Source organism: Botryllus schlosseri, chromosome 16 (assembly GCF_051294905.1).
Source record: "Botryllus schlosseri isolate E-star chromosome 16, Bs_hap1, whole genome shotgun sequence".
Classification (NCBI taxonomy): Eukaryota; Metazoa; Chordata; class Ascidiacea; order Stolidobranchia; family Styelidae; genus Botryllus; species Botryllus schlosseri.
Window position 1 is genome coordinate 18543439 of NC_137251.1, and position 18673 is coordinate 18562111.

At 41.1% G+C, this 18673-nt stretch overlaps 1 protein-coding gene across 9 annotated transcripts in view; it reads left to right on the plus strand.

Moving 5' to 3' along the window:
- LOC145459336 (uncharacterized) overlaps positions 1-18673 on the plus strand; it is a 55445-nt gene that overhangs the window by 31189 nt on the left and 5583 nt on the right. For 7 of the 9 annotated variants that reach the window (XM_080337978.1, XM_080337984.1, XM_080337982.1 and 4 more), the window contains exons 32-49: positions 2419-2617; positions 3613-3644; positions 3717-3825; positions 5003-5097; positions 5220-5363; positions 6223-6361; positions 8070-8162; positions 8800-8918; positions 9203-9346; positions 10276-10474; positions 11146-11195; positions 11994-12090; positions 14082-14143; positions 14199-14276; positions 14338-14415; positions 14476-14553; positions 14954-15034; positions 16816-16991. In XM_080337978.1, coding sequence (XP_080194104.1) covers positions 2419-2617; positions 3613-3644; positions 3717-3825; positions 5003-5097; positions 5220-5363; positions 6223-6361; positions 8070-8162; positions 8800-8918; positions 9203-9346; positions 10276-10474; positions 11146-11195; positions 11994-12090; positions 14082-14143; positions 14199-14276; positions 14338-14415; positions 14476-14553; positions 14954-15034; positions 16816-16991 — 1973 coding nt within the window. Of the gene's footprint in view, positions 1-2418; positions 2618-3612; positions 3645-3716; positions 3826-5002; positions 5098-5219; positions 5364-6222; positions 6362-8069; positions 8163-8799; positions 8919-9202; positions 9347-10275; positions 10475-11145; positions 11196-11993; positions 12091-14081; positions 14144-14198; positions 14277-14337; positions 14416-14475; positions 14554-14953; positions 15035-16815; positions 17112-18673 lie in introns of those variants that run through there. The other 2 variants (XM_080337987.1, XM_080337986.1) reach the window with 2 other exon arrangements.

Sequence of the window (18673 nt, forward strand, 5' to 3'; positions counted from 1 at the left end):
CGATATGGGGGGCGCTGGGCTCAGGGGGGCGGTATGGGGGGCGCTGGAGAAAAATGGCTTCGCAGTAGATGATGTGGTGATAGGACTTATCCTTAATGAATATTCAGGGCAAATTAACACCGAAAACTTCGTTACATATAGCGTTCAAAATACATATAGGTTTAATTGTCCATGGGCGCCTAAATGACTGACACCGAATGTTCCTGTCTTGGCAATCTGAACACCAGAAGACGAATTCCATCTGGCAGGGAAAAATTATATGTCAGTGAGGAAATACCAATCTGAAATTGGTGCGTCTTTTAGTTTAGTACGATTGGACGACAGGGATATTCCTGTTGGGCGATATCCCCGTTGAGCGATTCTATATTTTTTGATATTGCAGACAGGGGGTCACGAAATAACATCATGCAACGAAGTCATACCAACGGGCTCGCCCGCCCGAATATGTTTAATTATTAGTAACGGGCGCTACAGTTTTCAAGAAACCTCACAATGTTCGCTTTAAGTTTTGATGAGTCTGCGCACACTCAACAACTCACTGCGCTGACCCTTGGACAACAGTGCGTAACGACTAAAAAGAGGTAATAACTTCAGATTTGTTGTGCGCAACGTAGATTTCCTGTGCGCAGAGACCGCGTCAGCACTGCGCACGTGCGCAGCTCAGAGGGAACATTGCACCTCACTCAGCTCTACCGGTAAATGTGTTTACATGAGCAGAGAGAGGATAAAAATTGATCTCAATTTACATGCAATTCCCAATGATATTGACCAATTTAATCAATAATTAGTGAGATTTTTCGCGCTTCGTGCGACTAGGCGAGCATAGCTGCCTCAGTAAATGGACACCCAATGTAGATACCTAATAGGCTATCAGCCAATAGCGGACAGCCTAATGGAGGTCTGGGAGTGAAGTCCCCCGGAAGTTTGGTTTATCACCCGATGGGGGCCCTGGACCAACGTTTTTTGTTTGGAGGGGGGCTGACGAAGTGCTGTTACGGCCCTGGTAACGAATAATTGTACCTGCGGGCACGCCCGAATATGTTTAATCATTAATTACGTGCCCTTTATTTTCCTATACAACAGCTCACTCAGTGCTACTGGTAAATCTGATTACGTGGGCTGAGAGGATAAAAAGTTTATAGCGAGTTATATATGTAATTACCACCTTTCCATTCATGCATTATCGAAAATTTTGGTACCTAGGGCGACCAGGCCACACAAACTTTGCTGACCATCAAAATCACGATATGGGGTTCGTGGGGGCGAAGATCTTAGAGGATCAGTTTATCACGCTATGGGTGCGCAAGGCAATCGTTTTTAGGGGGGTTGACGAAGTGCTATTACGGCCCTCCCTCTTACTCATTGTCTTTATTACATTCCTTACAATATGAAGTTGGGGGGCGCTGGAGCACGATAATTTTTGAAAGGGGGCGCTGGAAGAAAAAAGGTTAAGAACCACTGTGCTAGATAATCCGATGTGTGCGAATAATTATCGAGACGACAGATTTCGTGTCGTTGTGAGGGGCGTTCACACTTCCATTTGTGTGTCTTGGAGTCGACTTTTATCGAAATACACCAGCCAAAACTCTGTCAACAAAAGGAGTTCGTGTACCACTCAAAAATAGTACATTGAACGCTCTCTCATTCGAAATTTCATGCTGGTGACGTCATATTTTGTGATACGATTGTTGATATACAACATTCTTTCCGATTCTCCACTAGTTGCTGACGATTACCCCTGACGAGTGTCATTCGAAAATATTCGGGTTCATTTCAAGATGAATATACTATTCAAGTATATATTTAAGTTCTGTACCTCCAAGAAGCTCTACAAATTAGATTAGAATTTGTTAATTCGCAAATATAGAATGAAATTCCGAATGAAAAAAAATTTAACGTCTGTACACCAAACCTTGCTCGCTTATTGAAACCATATTTCTCTCTCTTTCGCGCTATACAGTTTTCGTGCATCCTTGGCTGAAAACTCTTTTCGATCGAGAGGATATTGCAGGTACACCTACGAGTTCTCTAGCAGCAGCCTCGGGATGACCAAAACGCTTCATCTTTTCCAGTAACTCAAAACATCACATTCCATGCTCTCAAGCTCTGCTGCGAAATATCTTTCCACTTCATTCCCTAATATATTTTCTTTGAACAGATCTTAAGCAATCTTCCTCTTTTTTCTTGATGTAGTTGAGAGCATGTGTTAAAAAGCCTGTGTTAACTATGATATTTTCTTGGGTGCTGTTCTGTTTGTGATCGAAACTAGAAGTTGTTTGCAGGCTACAAGCTACTATGCCAGCGTGAGTATTTTATTTATCAATAATTATTATGACTGTATGGCGTCCTGCAAAATGTCGCGAACATGTAGTATTGGAAATATTTGACACCAAAATTCAGTTGCAAAATCAACGACAGATCACAGCTCATGGGAGCCAACTGCAGAGCCTGCTGGGAAGACCAAGGTCAAGTTGACGTCAAAATCCACGCCCAAGTCTAAGACGACGCTCGAGTCCAAGTCGACGCCTAAGTCCGAGTCGACGCCTAAGTCCATGTCGACGCCTAAGTCCAGGTCGTCGCTTGAGTGCAAGTCGACACCCAAGGCCAAGTCAACAAGGTGAGGTTGTGCTCAGTAAAAAAGTTTTGCCCTTGGCTGTAATGACTCGAGTTGCAATTTTTCTTTGAGTTGACTCGGGTCATTTTGTTATGCATGGAAAATTACGTAAGTCTTTGTGTCTTAACACGACCAAGTCATATGACCTAAGACATTCAAGAAGGCAGGGTACGCAATTATGTTCCCCTCGTGTCAAATGAAAGCAGAAAATAGCTTGGCGGGCCGAGACGAAAATTTAAAGTATATCGTGTGATTTATTAATTGTATTTCTGAATTGAGAGCTGTGAATTACATTGTTAATACATGGTGCTCAGTGGATGTATAGGTATTTGATAATAAGAAAGTGTCGGTTAATTATCAAAAATAATAATTATGCGCCGTCATCATTCCAAACAATGGTGAAAATGATGCATTTTAAAATCTCTTTTTCACCCACTGACACGGTTTTTTATTAGGATCATAAAAATGTGTTTAGGATACTGCAAAGCTTGTCTTGGTCGCTGCCTCCCGAGCAGTGTACAGCCTGGTGAAATAGATTTTATTGTTGAATGACGGTGACGGCGACCTCCCCATGACAAACTGATAGGACTCCAATAAACGAAGATCTAGTGCTCCATATATTGTTGGAATTTCAGCCGCCCTCCCGCTCATTGTTTCATCGCCTATTCAATTGCACTTGGTGAAAATGCTGAGTCATTTGGTCTTCACAAATATCTCTGTTCCACCAACGTTAGTTTGGTATGCTTCAATACGACCAATCTAGCTTGAGAAGGCTCGTGACAAATTACCTCTTGCTGGAAATGATTATATAGTTTGAGTACTTGAAATAATCATGCAGTCATACTTGACTCGAATCGTTGGACTCATTTCTCGATTCATGTTCGATGCCTTATATCACTGGCATCGTTATCCAACACTCTCTATTGGCAGTTTCGAGTGCCAGTGAGGCGTCTTTGCATTTTTATTAGTTCGATTTTAATCTGGCTATTTACAAACAGGGTCCAGGAATCCAAGGAAAGCGAGGGGGAAGGTGTGTATGACTTGACGTTGGTCTCCTTTCTATGATCTTGGGCGGTTGGATAGAACATGAGTATTTTTTCAGGTGACAAGATTTCCTCCACCGAAAGTGAGTTGTCGAACGACGACTCGTATTCTATGGGTAACCTACTACCAGGAGGCGTGCGTCAACTAAAAAAGAAATTTCTTCCCAGGTGAAAGAGTTTTTAAAAATTTCCTGCTGGAGTTTTTATCGGCGATATTTGACGCCCAACTAAAATCCATCCCAATAATGGCATAATCTACTTGTGCAAAGTTTGGAACAGACCGGGATGAAATTGTCCGATCTTGCATACCATACTTGCGTCGGGCCATAAAATGCTATAACGGTCAAATACATATTGACGTTTTAAATATCGCCAAATGTATCAACTGGTGCAATCAAATAATATAATGATCCCATGAAATCAATATCTGCTGTCGCTTTGCCAACAAATTCAACGACGACTTGCAAGGAATATAAGCTTACGCCTTATCGGTCTAGGCCAGTCCAGTGAACGTATTCGGCGTATGATATTGAGCATAGTGTAAAGCGGGTTTCTATTGTTGGTGCCAATATTACCCCATTCACAAGTTACACATCAGTAGCCAACACCCCTATCGCACGGATTTGGTTTTTATGACACAATAAATATATGAAGTCAAGATTGACCACGTACGCCTGCTAGATTTTGTACATCAGACAACGATATCAATTTCGTTGATTGGTTGGATGAACGTCATTCGCCGACTACCTATATGCAGTGTATTTCGCTTTTGACGTTGTGTGATGGCAGGTCAATCTCACAGCAGAAATTTGTCAAGGTGCATGCTCGTGTAGTGTTGAATTTTTTTTACGCTGCCAGCGCCATGCATGGAGTGGACCGCAATTGAAATGCAATCAATTTCAACCAAAGATCTTATAATGAAGCTTAAATTGTAATATATGAAAAAGGTTCACAGTGCAGAACCTACCAAGGTTGGGTATAACATATTCTGACGGGATACATTACCATTTGTGAAAAGGGTTCTGTTGTATGGTATCAAGTTGAGGTCGCTACTAATTTAATTGCGAAATCCCGTTTCGACATTGGTGGGGCTTTGTATAGGAGTGCAGAGTTGTTGATGTGTGCGAGATTATTTAATTCCAGCAGTACAGGCATTTGTGCATATATTTAGCCCGATAAATCCGATATAATGTAAAACAATCATGTTTTTGAAACACCCTATTTTTGCCCTTCATTGGCATCACCTCAAAGTATGTAAATGCTTGCGAAATATGCTGCAAATTATATGTCTTACAGAATCTTGATTCATTTTCGAAAATTGCTGTATGTCATTTTATGTTAGTAGCAGGTGTGAGGAGACCGAACGGTCCAAGGAAGAGAAAACGAAAGGTCTGCAGACCTTATTAGACTCTCTTCCCTCGGCTCAACAGCTTTCAAAAAGTAAGTCCAACTGTGGGAATATAGATTACCAACCTAAGGATAGATATGCGACTCCTCTCCTAACGCTCACATGCACAGTGTGCACAGTGCGCTCGAATCATCAGAATTAATACTATATTCAGATTCCAGTAACCGCATTCCTGGATTTCGACCAAGGGGCTCTGCCAAGCAAGGGACTAGACGCCGGAAAAGGCCCGTCTCACCATCATCTGGTGGAAGCGGACTTCCGCCAAAGCGTCCCTCGGCACCTGAATATGGATATGAAGGTAAGTATTAGATTTCGCTGGTCAACAGCCAAATTGCTTCTGATACCAGACTTGGAAAACTAGAAACTCTTCAGTTTTACCAAATTGGATCAGAATTAGAATTGCACGAATTTTATTAGTATCAGAATTAGAGCTACACAGTGTTTTGAAATTAGATTAGAATTAGAATTGCACAATATTTTACAGATTAGGTTGGAATTAGAATTGGAGCTACACAGTTTTTTTCATATTAGATTGGTATTAGAATTAGTGAATTCTCAAAAATTGTGTGAAATTGTCACTGAGAAAGTATATCCAGCAAAATTCAAGTGTAGTTCGTTCATATCAAATCAAGCAGAAGAATGATTAATGTCTGTAAACCAAGCTTGGCTCGTTCAATAAAACTATCTTTCTCTTTATCCCTATGCAGTTCCCAATCCAGGTGATGTTGTAGTCATGCGTACGAGTTCTCGAGGAGCAGCCCTGGGATGAGCAAAACGATTTCTCTTTTCCAGTAACTCAAAACATCACAGCCCATGCTCTCACTCTCTGCTGTGAAATATCTTTCCACTTCATCCCCTTATATATTTTCTTTCGGTAGATCTGAACATGCCTGTGCTGACTATATCTTTTTCTTCGCTGCTGTCCTGTTTTGATAGAAAATAGAAGATGTTCGCAAGCTCAAAACTACTATACCAGCATACGTATTTTATTTGTCACAATAACTACTATGACTGTACGATGTAAGTAATGCGATGGCGGCTTGACTCGTAATTTCCCCGTACGAAAGGAATGTTCTTGTGAACATCCTGCAAAATGTTGCGCAAATATAGTATTGAAAATATTGGACACCGAAATTCAGTTGCAAAATCAACGACAGATGACAGATCACGGGGGCCAACTACAAGATCTGCTGTGAAGGCCAAGTCAAAGTCGACGTCGAAGTCGCCGCCAAGGTTCGAGTCGCCGCCAAAGTTCCAGTCAACGCCCAAGGCCAAATCGACGGCCAAGTCGTCCAGGTGAGGTTACGCTTGGTAAATATGTTTTCCTCTTGGTTGTAATGACTCGAGTTGCAATTTTTGTTTGACTGGACTTGGCTTTTTTCTCGGAACCTTGTGACGGGGTTACAACTTTTACCGAGGCAGGTGAAATTTTACAAAATCTGTCCTGGCCGTCAATTTTGGTAAGAATTGAAACCGCTGACGTAGATTTGACATGCTGGATGGCGATCTTACATTCTGACAAGCTACCAACTTTTCAATATCCGCAACTAGAACTAGAACTAGAATTACTGTAATTTTTCATGGGATGTAAATTCTGGAAAAAAGCCTGTACCCACGTATAGTACACACCCCGCATTCGCAGTACGAGAATAATTAGGTTTTAGTATTCGTATATGTCATTCTGCGATGTTACTGTTGAACAATCATGACATAACAATCGCTAATCATTATACACTTAACAGCATTGTCTCTGTGAAACAATAGTAGATAGCAGCCTAATCCTGCGAATTACTGGGCACGTTGGCTGAATGTGATGCGTGGTTAAAACAAACAGATGTGATTTCAAGGGATATTTCTTTCAAGGCTTGTTGTACCCATGCATAATACGGACCCTTCTGATCTTAGGACAAAAAATTTGTTCGGAGGTTGAGAACTAGTGCTATAGATTAGTTACACTTCTACTTCATGGTTTCTAAGGCATATGATTACTTCGCACACTTAATTTATTAAGAAGAAAGTAGTTTTGTAGTATGTTCATCTGCATCTCCTCAAAGTATGAAATATGCTTGCGAAGAATGCTGCGAAATATATGCGTGGTACAGTAACTAAATCCGTTTTCGAAGAATGCTCCAGGTCATTTTTGGCTGGTCGCAGGTGTGAGAACCGCCTGACATTTGGTCCTGATGAGATACATGTATGAATATATTTTTGTTGCGACATTGAAATTATGCACTTTTAGAAGAATATTTAAATGACAAAAAATCAGAAGACTTCAACAGTACCAGTGAGGCGTCTTTCTTCCCAGGTGAAAGAGTTTTTTTAAAAAAATCTGCTGGAATTTGTATCGGCGATACTTGACGCCTGTATAAAATCTACCCCAACTATGGCATATTCTACTTGTGCAAAGTTTGAAGCGGACCGGGATGAATTTGTCCGACCTTGCATAACCACATTGCACACACATAGACGTGTGATTTTCTTATGAAGCAAATGATGCCTGGCACGAGAAAAAAAAAACGATTCAGAAGTATTTTAATTTATTTTATACTTGGTAAAGAGTAAGCATAATTTGTCTAAATTTGAAGATCTAGACGTCATGCATGAAGAGTTGAAGACACATGAATCATGTCATCATAAAATATGTAGCTATCTTACCAAGCCCCGTATGATAATTTCCACTTAACAGCATGTGTTAACAATGTAATTCACTGCTTTCAATTTAGAAATAAAACTTCCACTTTACAAAATATACTCTAACACAGTCGTTCCCAACCCATCTTGTGGACCCCATGGGCTGAAATTAGAGCCTAAATTTCCCCTCCGAGAAATCAACTCTTTCTACTCGGCTTCAAGCTTTAGAATTATTACTCGATTCTGATTCGATTACTCGAATGATTGTCGTCATCATCCAACATTGTACATCGGTAGTTTCGAGTTCTAGTGAGGAAATTATTTTCCTTTACGTATCTTGTTGGTTCGATTTTAACCTGTAATCAACAAACAGCATAAAGAGAGCACACACTTTCTTTGCCGAGTCAACCGTGGTGGCAACGGAACAGGAGGAAGTGGCAGGCCCGAGTGCCAGAAGATCAGAAAGGTGGGCAGTTGTGATTTCAACAACTGAGCTAATTTGTAATGGATTCCGCATTGAACATTTTAATTTGTGAAATCTGATATGATGTGAGCTCGCTGTGTTGTAACTTGATCGTGCTGCTTTGCTTTTGGTTAAATTACGTCTTTGTTTATCTTTCTGTTGTTATCTTAGTTTACGATAGTGGTTATATATCCTAATAATACAACTGGGTTCTGTGGGTGTGTTACGGGCCGAAATGAAAATGATTGAAACGTCGGGTTTAACATATTCCGAAAGGATACATGAACATTCGTGAAACTGGTTCTGTCGTATGATATCAAGTTGAGGTCGCTACTAATTTAAATGCGAAATCATGCGAAATCCAGCTTCGACATTAACGGGGCGTTGTATATGAGTGTAGAGTTGTAATTATGTGCGATATTATCTGATTCCTGCAATAGAGGCATTTGTGCATATATTTAGCCCGAAAAATCCGATAGAATGTAAAACGTCCTGTGTTCAAAACACGTCCTTTCTTCAAAACACCCCCCTTTTTCTCGGCTGGCTATGTGCCTGTTTTGTGGTATGTTCGTTTGCATCACCTCAAAGTATGAAATATGCTGTGAAATATGTGTGTTACAGTAACTGAATTTTTCGTTAGTCGCAGCGGGAATGCCATGTCCGCATCGCCGTCCAAGGCCGAGAAGACAAAACGAATCCAGTCCTGGTTGGACTCTCTTCCCTCGGTGAATACACACAATGCTCAACAGCTTTCAGAAAGTGAGTCCCACAGTTGGAGTATAGATTATCAACCTACGGATAGATATGCAGCTCCAGTCGTGCGATTGACTGCTGAGCAGGGCAGAATCAGCGTTATATGTAGTCCTATAGCTGGCGACCCGTGCGCTAAAATTTATCAAAACTGGACTTAATCGAAAGCTAGTGTTGTACTTATTTCGAAAATACATATTAAAGTCTGGCCAATGCATGGAAACCAACCTCATAATAACGAGTATTGTGTAATCTCAGTACATTCAATTCATCGGAATTAATACTTTATTCAGATTCCAGTAACCGCAGTCCAGGATTGGCAACAAGTGGCTCTTCCGGGCAAGAGAGTAGACGCGGGAAAAGGCCCGTCTCACCATCCTCTGGTAGGAAAGGGCCAGCGCCAAAGCTTCCTTTGGTATCTGAAAATGGATATGAAGGTCAGTATTAGATTACGCTGGTCAACAGCCAGATTGCTTCTGAGACCAGACTTGGAGAACTAGAAAACCTTCAGTTTTTCCAAATTGGATTAGAATTAGAGCTACTCCGTTTTTCTAAATTAGATTAGAATTTAAATTACGCAAATTTCTAGAAATTATAATAGTATAAGAATTAGAGCTACACGGTTTTTTAAAATTAGATTAGAATTATAGATGCCCAATTATTACAGATTGTATTAGAATCAGAATTAGTGAATTCCCAAAAATTGAATGAAATTCTGGATAAGAAAGAATTAGCAGCAGAATTCAAGTTGAGCTCATATCAAATCAAACATGAGAATGATCAATGTCTGTACACCAAGCTCATTCACTAAAACTCCCTCTCTCTCTCTCTCTCTCTTTCGCACTTTACAGTTCTCTTAGATTTGGCTGAAAGTCGTTCTGGTGGAGATGATGCTGCAGTCGCACCAACGAGTTCTCGAACAGCAGCCTTAGGATGAGCAAAACGATTTCTCTTTTCCTTTAACTCAAAACATCACAGCTCATGCTCTCAAGTTCTGCTGCAAAATGCATTCCACTTCATTCCCTAGTATGTTTTCTTTGGCTAGACCTGAAGCAATCTTCCTCTTTTTCTTGAATAGGTGACTGCATGTGTTAACTGTCTCTTTTCCTTCGCTGCTGTTTTGTTGGTCATGGAAACCAGTAGTTGTTTGGCAGGCTACAAGCTACTATGCCAGCATAGGTATTTCATCCGTCACAATAACTACTATGACTGTAGTGTACGGTGTAAGTAATGCGATGGCGGCTTGGCATTGGATTTCTGCGCGTGAGACGAATATCCTTGATAACGCCCTGCCAAATGTCGCGGACATATAGTAGTAGTATTGGAAATATAGGACAACAAAATTCAGTTGCAAAATCTACGACAGATCACGGATCACGGGAGCAAAACACAACGCCCGCTGGAATGGCGAACTCCAAATCGAACGCAAAGTCCAAATCGAACGCAAAGTCCAAATCGAACCCGAAATCCAAATCGAACCCGGAATCCAAATCGAACCCGAAATTCAAATCGAAGCCAAAGTCTAAATCGACTCCGAAATCCAAGTCAAAGCCTAAGTCGTCCAGGTGAGGTTTTGCGCTCGGTAAATAAGTTTGGCCCCGGGTTGTAATGACTCTAGTTGCAATTTTTCTTTGACTTTACTCGAATCATTTTGTTATACATGGATAATGACTTAACCCGACTTGAGTCACTTTGTGTATTAACTTTGATCAAGTCGTATGACCCGAGACTTTCTATATGGCTTGATTCAAGCCTCTTCTATCGACACATTCAATATCGATCAAGCTTCAATGGCTTTGAAAAACAGGGCTGAACCTGACTTGAACTCGATAAGGAACTGTGATCACTATGGCTCCAATCCTTTGCTCGGTGTCTAGGACTCAGACTTGACACAGCGATGAATTGAAAATGACTCGAGTCAAAACTATATGAGTAGAATTGACTTGTTTCTCGGAACCTTTCGATGTGGTTACAATCATGTTTTTTGAGGGTGTGGTATGTTACACCCAGACAAAATCTTTCCTAGCCGTGAATTTCGGTAGGAATTTGCACCGCTAACTTGGATTCTACATACGGGATGGCGATCTCGGGCCAATTTGACGGCATCATAATGGGCTCTGTTACGCAACACATTTACCCTATGTTAAGTCAGAGTCAGTGCATCAGTAATATTTCTCCCCCATTACTTTTAAAATCGCCAGTCTCATCCATTTTCAAGACATCATCTATTTTCCAGGAGTCTGTCAAAAGTTCAGAAGCCGAATCGTATTGTGGAAGAGCTCCCAGGTAAGCCATGAACTGATTGGTGGAAGACTAAAACCAATAAAATACGATTGAACTCCCTTGCGTACCTCTCTACAAACCTTGCGCTACCTCAACAATCACAATTCAACTAGAAGATGGCCCAATCGCCTGCAACCAATGAAGGCCACGCAACATTAGCAAGGCCTATTGATATTCATAGGGTGATGCAATATTATGAAAGTGTCATCACTCTCTCTACGTGACATAAGGGTGCTAGGTTGATGTAAAACTCAACTGCTTGATCTTCCTGGTGATGTTTTAATGTGGGGAATTCAGTGGTTTGCGGTATGAAGCACACACTAGTATAGAAATTACATATAGTATATAAAAATGTGCAGAACGGCAAAATAAACTCCCACCGCTATAGAGGTATGGATGTAGGAACAATCGATAAATTTCTGATAATATAAGGACAAATACGTGTGGTAATGATTTTAACGATTGCAAAACGTTCCTCGCTTGGCTCATTACCATGGAAATAAATGAATTAATAGAAAGACTTCAAGGATTATATGGTATAGCGTCATTATGCAACTAATACATAATACAACGTATGTGGAACAGGTTAAAGTAGACACATAAAAACCACTAGATATACACAAGGGAGCGAGTGCGACATCTAAATCATGCTCTTCGAATAATCAATTTCGATCATGGTCAATTTCTGGATTTGACTAGTAGAGTGTTCCTTGTCACGGCACTGACATAATCGAAACTGCGTGTCCGTGCGGAAATAATTAGCTCCATACCTCTTATGAATTCATCTTCTTTTTCTGTCAGTTCCGATCCTGCTCGTAGGCACTGCAGCCGGACCTCGTCGTAGTCCGAGGATAAAGCTGCCAGTTGAACCAGGCGTTCAATACAACTTCCGATACTCGTAAGTGGATTTCTTACCATAAATGCTATTTTTTTCAATTCCAAAGTTTTCTAACTGCGGTAACTTTACTAATGCGAGTTGGGATTGAGTCAAATTTGTTATGTATCATTTCTAGACATAGATATATACAACTGACAAGATATCGTAATGGTGGAGTTTACGGCTTCTTGATCGGTAGGTGGTTAGTTCAGTCCCCAGCCGGGTCACACCAAATGCATGATTAGTAACAGGGGCGTATCCAGAGCGCGAAAAAGGGGGGGGTTTTGCGTTACAAAATTGGCTATTATGACGTCATCATTAGGATCACTCGTCTCCACGCCATGGCAAATATTTACGATATTGTATAGTTTAATAATAAAAAGAGATTTGCGGTGAGTGGGAGAGGTACAAATACGATACAGACATTGCCTGAAAATCGCGTTTCTTTCACGGTATGATTGAAAGAAATTCGTAATTGCTCACATTTAGTCATGAGCCAGCAAACGCCGTCCGTCTCCAAGCGCCTAGTTCCGGCCAGAGATGCGTGATTTTGTTGGGTTTTGACGATATTATGCACACGGTCGGTAGTATCGCAGCGGACGAACAAGCGCGGAATAAGGCGGTAGCATAAACGAGGGCGATTGCAATCGCCACAGAGAGGTGTGGTGTGAACAGTGTACGTCGTACACGAATGTGTGCTTTTCGATGGCTTTACTAGCCGTACGGCTGAATGTGTAGTACGCGCGAAGGTAATTAGACCTTAATTGCAAGTACGCAAGTCAGTCAATTAATACAGAGTACACACTGGGATAATAACTTGATCGGCAGAGAAACTTGTCAGCCGATATAATTAGGTTAACTTTACTACTAGGCCAACTCAATCTCCCGTTCAGCAACAACACAGGCCTGTATTTGGACGCCAGCAAGCCACCTAACAATCGGGAAGGTGGATTGCTAGGCTTGTATTTTGAAATGTGAATGTCAATCGTAGACCATTTCTCGCCAATAATCGCGAAGACAATGTGGATTTGAGAATAGCATTGTCGTACTGGTGCCGCCGTGTCTGCGTCTCGCTGATCAATCAACACGCCGTGCAATTCTTAATTAGGATTTCAAGGCGAGCAGGTGCAGCGAATTCGCGGGCGATGTTGATTGCCGACAACTTCGTCTTTGCAATTGCGTATCGCGTCGGCCAATTAGATTAGATTTTCCTAAAATGCGTCTCTCGTTTTAGCAAGGCGAGAGAGAAATCGAGGGAAGAAAGTTGATAACGTCAGCAACTACCGCTGAAATGTAGCTGAACAAGCGCAGAATTCGTATGGAATTAGCGAAATATAATGACCTATTTTATCCTTTCGACTAATTCGGCGCATGATTCCAAGATTTGGTAGGGGTTTTAGTCCCCTTAAATAACATTAACACGTCATATTCGCCTTCTCATACGTAAAAACGAATATGTTAACTTAGTAAATTAGCATATATTAGAGGCTATATTTTACATCAATTTTTAGGATTTTGAAAAGGGGGGGGTTCCGACCCCCTAAAACCCCCGTGGATACGCCACTGATTAGTAACACTGGTACTCACGACTTTCCCTCTTGGATAACAGAGATATCAGGGATGGGCGGTGTAATACTTGAAAACCTATCCTATCTAACAATGCAAATCTTACCAACTTATTCCGGCTACAATCTTACACTAACATTGATCTTAACCACTAAATATACCTGTAGAAAGGTAAACAATTGCTCAATATGACAATTGAATAAGAACAACAACAGACCAATAGCATGGCTTACATTTGGATTACACGCATGGCTTGGTATTGCTAAATAACGATGGTATGCTATCGTTACAATGAGTTATGGTTGGAATTCAGCCCAAGTTGATGTGCAGCGTTTTTTGCAGCCAATCTAACAATGATATCCAGTAGCAAGTATAATTTAAATAGATTTATTAGAAGTTATTATTTATTAGTAGTTCACCACTCCTATGTTTTTGTGTTGTTGCAGCTCTGACTTCGATGAGGCCGGCTTTAAGAAAGTCATCGGAATTACAAAGATCACTTATCCAGGTATGCCGACACGTTGCGGTTTGAAATGGTTGCATTTATGTATCTCTTTTCTCAGATGATCCCGCACGACAGGCAGCTACAGTTACAGCCAGGAGGACATACAAGAGAAATGCTCGCAAAGCTGCCCGTGAAGGTGCTGTCATTTTTCCCAGGGTTTTAAACATTCTGATCGTAAAATTATTCGTACTGAGCAGACAATGCTGGACCTGAGTCTGATACAGTTCCAATGAAGAGGACATACAAAAGAAAACCAAGCAAAGCTGCCCGCGAAGGTGCTGTCATTTTTTCAGGGTTTTAAACATTCTGATCATAAAATTATTTGTACTTGGCAGACAATGCTGCACCCGTATCTGATACAGTTCCAATGAAGAGGACATGCAAGAGAAAAGCAAGCATAGCTGCCTGCGAAGGTGCTGTCATTTTTTCAGGGTTTTAAACGTTTTGATCGAAAAATTATTTGTTCTATAATGGGATGCAGCTCTATGATCTTTCTCTGCTGCGTCCCAGTACCATCCAAATCGCACATCAAGTGTTACCAACCTTATTAAAATCGAAATCTCGACAAGTTTAAGAACCAGTATTGTAAATGAATCAAGATTATGTAAGATTTATTCCGAAATCGCTACTTCTCATTCAAATTTCCTTACCGGTATGTTACTTGTCTTATTTTGATATTGGCAAAAATAGGTCAGGCCGTATTTTGGCTCGACATTCTGCTCTATTCCAACGTGGGGAACTTGAATCACCTGCAATCTGTCAATTACTCTTCCATGTTACTCACTTTGACAATGACTATGTACCTCCAAACAGATGAACCAGAGCCACCCGTGAAGCTGAGGAAGATCGTCAACATGATCAATGCCTCCGACAATGATGAACTGTGGCCCATCGGTGGGTATAGGAATATCTTTGACGTCGCATTCATCATTGTGTTTTAACTACGGTCGGCACAATGGTTTGAGTACTCGAATCCGAATCGAGTGTCGCTTGTAATCATTGGAGTGGTGACAGCCGAATTTTTTTTCGAGACGTGAAAATATAGTTTTTGGTACGTTTTTCTACTGTGAACCTCGAAACAGTGCCGCACACAAAATCCTATGGATTGTCAGGGTGAAAAAATGGTTGTTACAAACTAGTAACGTCTCTTGTGATGTCGTAACCGCGTGCGTCTCATGAAATGAGTTTTTCTATTCATTTGATCTCAGTAGTACGTGTAACCTATAACGTGTAACAGTCTGTAACAAAATCTGATGAAATGCTTTCAAAAAAGAACAATAAGCACTCATGCATCTGTCGGTCTGACTGCGGTTCATGGTGAAATGCGCTACAGCAGGGGCGGGCAACATACGGCCCGCGGACAGTTTCCCGTCTTACATGATAATGGGACCCGCGGCCCCAGTCTGCCGAGATTCTCCACTACTTGCTTGAACGTCAAAGTTTAGTGACTGAGTATACAGTGCAGAGTGGAGCTTACGCGTAAGTTCGTCGAAGCGAGAAGACTTGCATTATCGGCATTTACGATGTACTCAACCCTAATGAATTTTTATCTTGGTCAATTTGGTATACTGGGCTTATCGAAGGCCTTGAAATCTTAATTAAGGATTGCACCGTGTGTTAATTGATCAGAGGGAAGCAGACATGGCGGCGCCTCTATCACAATGCGATTCTCAAATCCACATTGCCTTTGTCATTATCGGCGAGAAATGGCTTTGAAGTGACATTGCTGTCGTTAAAATATACGATTTAATTCTTATATATGTGGATAAATGGGCTAATAATGTATCGATTCAGCGATCCGGCCCGCCAAGTACTCAATTTCCCTTTATTCGGCCCACCGACGGGAGAAGTCGACCACCCCCGCTCTACAGTGTATTGATAGCATCGATCGAATAAGTTGAGCAAAAGCGGTCACTCATGGCTTGTTGGGAAGATAACATCTTTGTCGCAGCGAATAGCAGACATTATTCCACACTAGGTGTACGTTTTGGACTTTATAAGGAAATTACCAGAACATGTACATTAGGGCTCTTCAAAATTGACTTTTTTTTTTCAAATCGTACTGGCTACTTGATAAAAGTGTTAAATTACCTAATTTAAGCCTACACACAAAATTTGGTTCAATTTCAGCGAGTAACCGCTTTGCTACAGGAGAAGAAAGTTTCTATTTATTATATAAAATTAAATGATAAGAAATTTGAAAATTTTCTGTTCACACCCCATGAAAGTGTTAGGCTGTCTATAGAAACAATCCTCACCAAATTTGGTTCAATTCCAACCAGTGAAGCAAAGTTATTGCCGTCGAAAAATTTTGATTTGAATAAAATAGTATTTACGGTGAGCACAACTATAATAAATAAACAAAGAATCGGTCACCGTAAATACTATTTTATTCAAATCCAAATTTATTTGGGCAGAGCAATCACCGAATCGAGAATTAAGCTTTGAGTTGCTTCGACTATTCAAGCATCGCTGTCTACGACGTCGCAATATCGTGAAAAGTTTAAATATGTTCCTTGCATGTGACCGCCAACAATATAGTCTGAAAAAGCACGTTGTAACCGACTTTACTTATTTATTGGCCAGTCTTTAATGCATTGCGTGGACTTTTTTCACCTTCGGAAAGTTTTCCGCCATGCAGACTCTGCTACGCTACAAGTCCTGTTCTTTACCAGAGCTTTCACGAGTCGTTCATGGGACGGGCAAGCCGAAGCAAGAAGAAATTTCGAAGGGGGTGTTCCTGTCGAGAGACATTAATATAACATCGACCGGCATGTCCAGAGTCTTCCAAGGGCGAATGGTCATCCGGCCAAACGTGACAAAGCCTGAAAGGACGTGCCCGGGCACAGTGGTGAGTTTTTCTGTACCATTCATCGTCTCTCTCGTGGTTTTTGATTACTTGAGCTGCCAGGAATAGTTATTGACCCAAAAGACCTGAACGATTGTTTGTGGAAATGTGTACAGTATATTTAAAATAAAACTAGTGTATTGACGTTAATTCCTTTCTCATTGTATGTTGCCTAAAGCAGTGGTTCTTGATTGTGCTTCTTGGAGCCAGTTTGAGGGCTCTCTGGCCCGTTCTGGCTACCATTGGCGGCAGACAATTAGTAGCGAACGGTAGTCAAATTGTGACTGCTGTGGGGGGTACGTGTGCAGTGCTGTATGCGGGAGAGATTTGGACTCAAAATCGAAACCTATTCGTGCTCAATTGCTGATTTATCTCCAATATTTATTTGGTCAATTGCAGTTTGGCGATTGATATCTCGCTGATCAAGTAATACGTTGGCACTCTCTATGGCAAAACCCAGCCTTTCTAATTCCCAACTGTTGTCTGAAATGGAATATCAGAAGTTGCAATGAATATTCCTTAGAATGATTTCATTTTTATTGGCGTAGCCAGGGGAAAAGAGACCGTTAACTTGTTTGTGAAATTATAGTGACACTACATTTCTGGATTTTATTAACCACCTGGCACCGGCGGACTTTTCCAAAAAAAATCTGCTTAATTTTCGAAACTTGAAAACGCGACCTCAATGGAACTCGAAACCAACAGGTCATATATCGTTGGACGCTGAATGTCAACGCGCGTTTATATAATCGAAACCAAGTAGGTTACTAAATGACATGCTTCAACGATGTAATGAACAACAATGAACCCGCCCAAAGTGACCTGTGACGTCCTCATGAATATAGAGCCTTAACTGCGTGGCGATTTGTAATGACTTGTAACTTTTCGAAGACTCCATTTGCTCATACACGTACCAATATTATTGATCGAATGCAGACAATTTCATCGAATTAAAATTAGTGATTTGGGCTTTTCCGGTAATCAATCGCCTAATACCAGACTTGATTCACAACGGGAAGGATGTGTGTGTGCGTCTGTATAAATGGTAGTGATGAAATTGTCCATTGATGGGTGTGTGTCCAAGGGATTTCCCATGAGGGAATTTCCCTTAACACTTGAAAGATTTGCCCCCTAAATATTTTTCTGACTGTATCCGTGCTTATTTTGTATACAAGACGAACCTAAAAGAGGAGCTACCTCTTTCGTAGGACGCAGACACCACACAATTCTAAGCTTGCATTTATTTACGGGATGCAGCATTTTCCTCTCCGGATAGCATTTAAGGGCTGCTCAGATTGCCAAGACAGAACTATTCAGCGCTTGTCAGTTATGCGCCTATATGAACAAAGGACAATTGGACATAACCTATATCAAAGGTATCAGCGAACAATCGACAGTCTTCCCGGTTTGCTGGAATTTGTTGGCCGCACTAAATTGTCTTTGTTAGCCGCACTTGTACCACTAACCAGGAGAGGAAGAATGGCATTTAAGCGTACTTCGAACTAGAAATAGCGCAAAAGTAATGCATGTTTCAGACAGCCCAGTTTCAGGCTCAGTAGTTGTGCCATAAATAAATATTAAGTTGTGCAGGTCCCGGTGTGCCTCACTTTACTGCCCTAATGTCGAATTCTCCGTTGAGAATTACTCCTAGGTTGGGTATCACTGTTCTGACATGTGTTACTAGT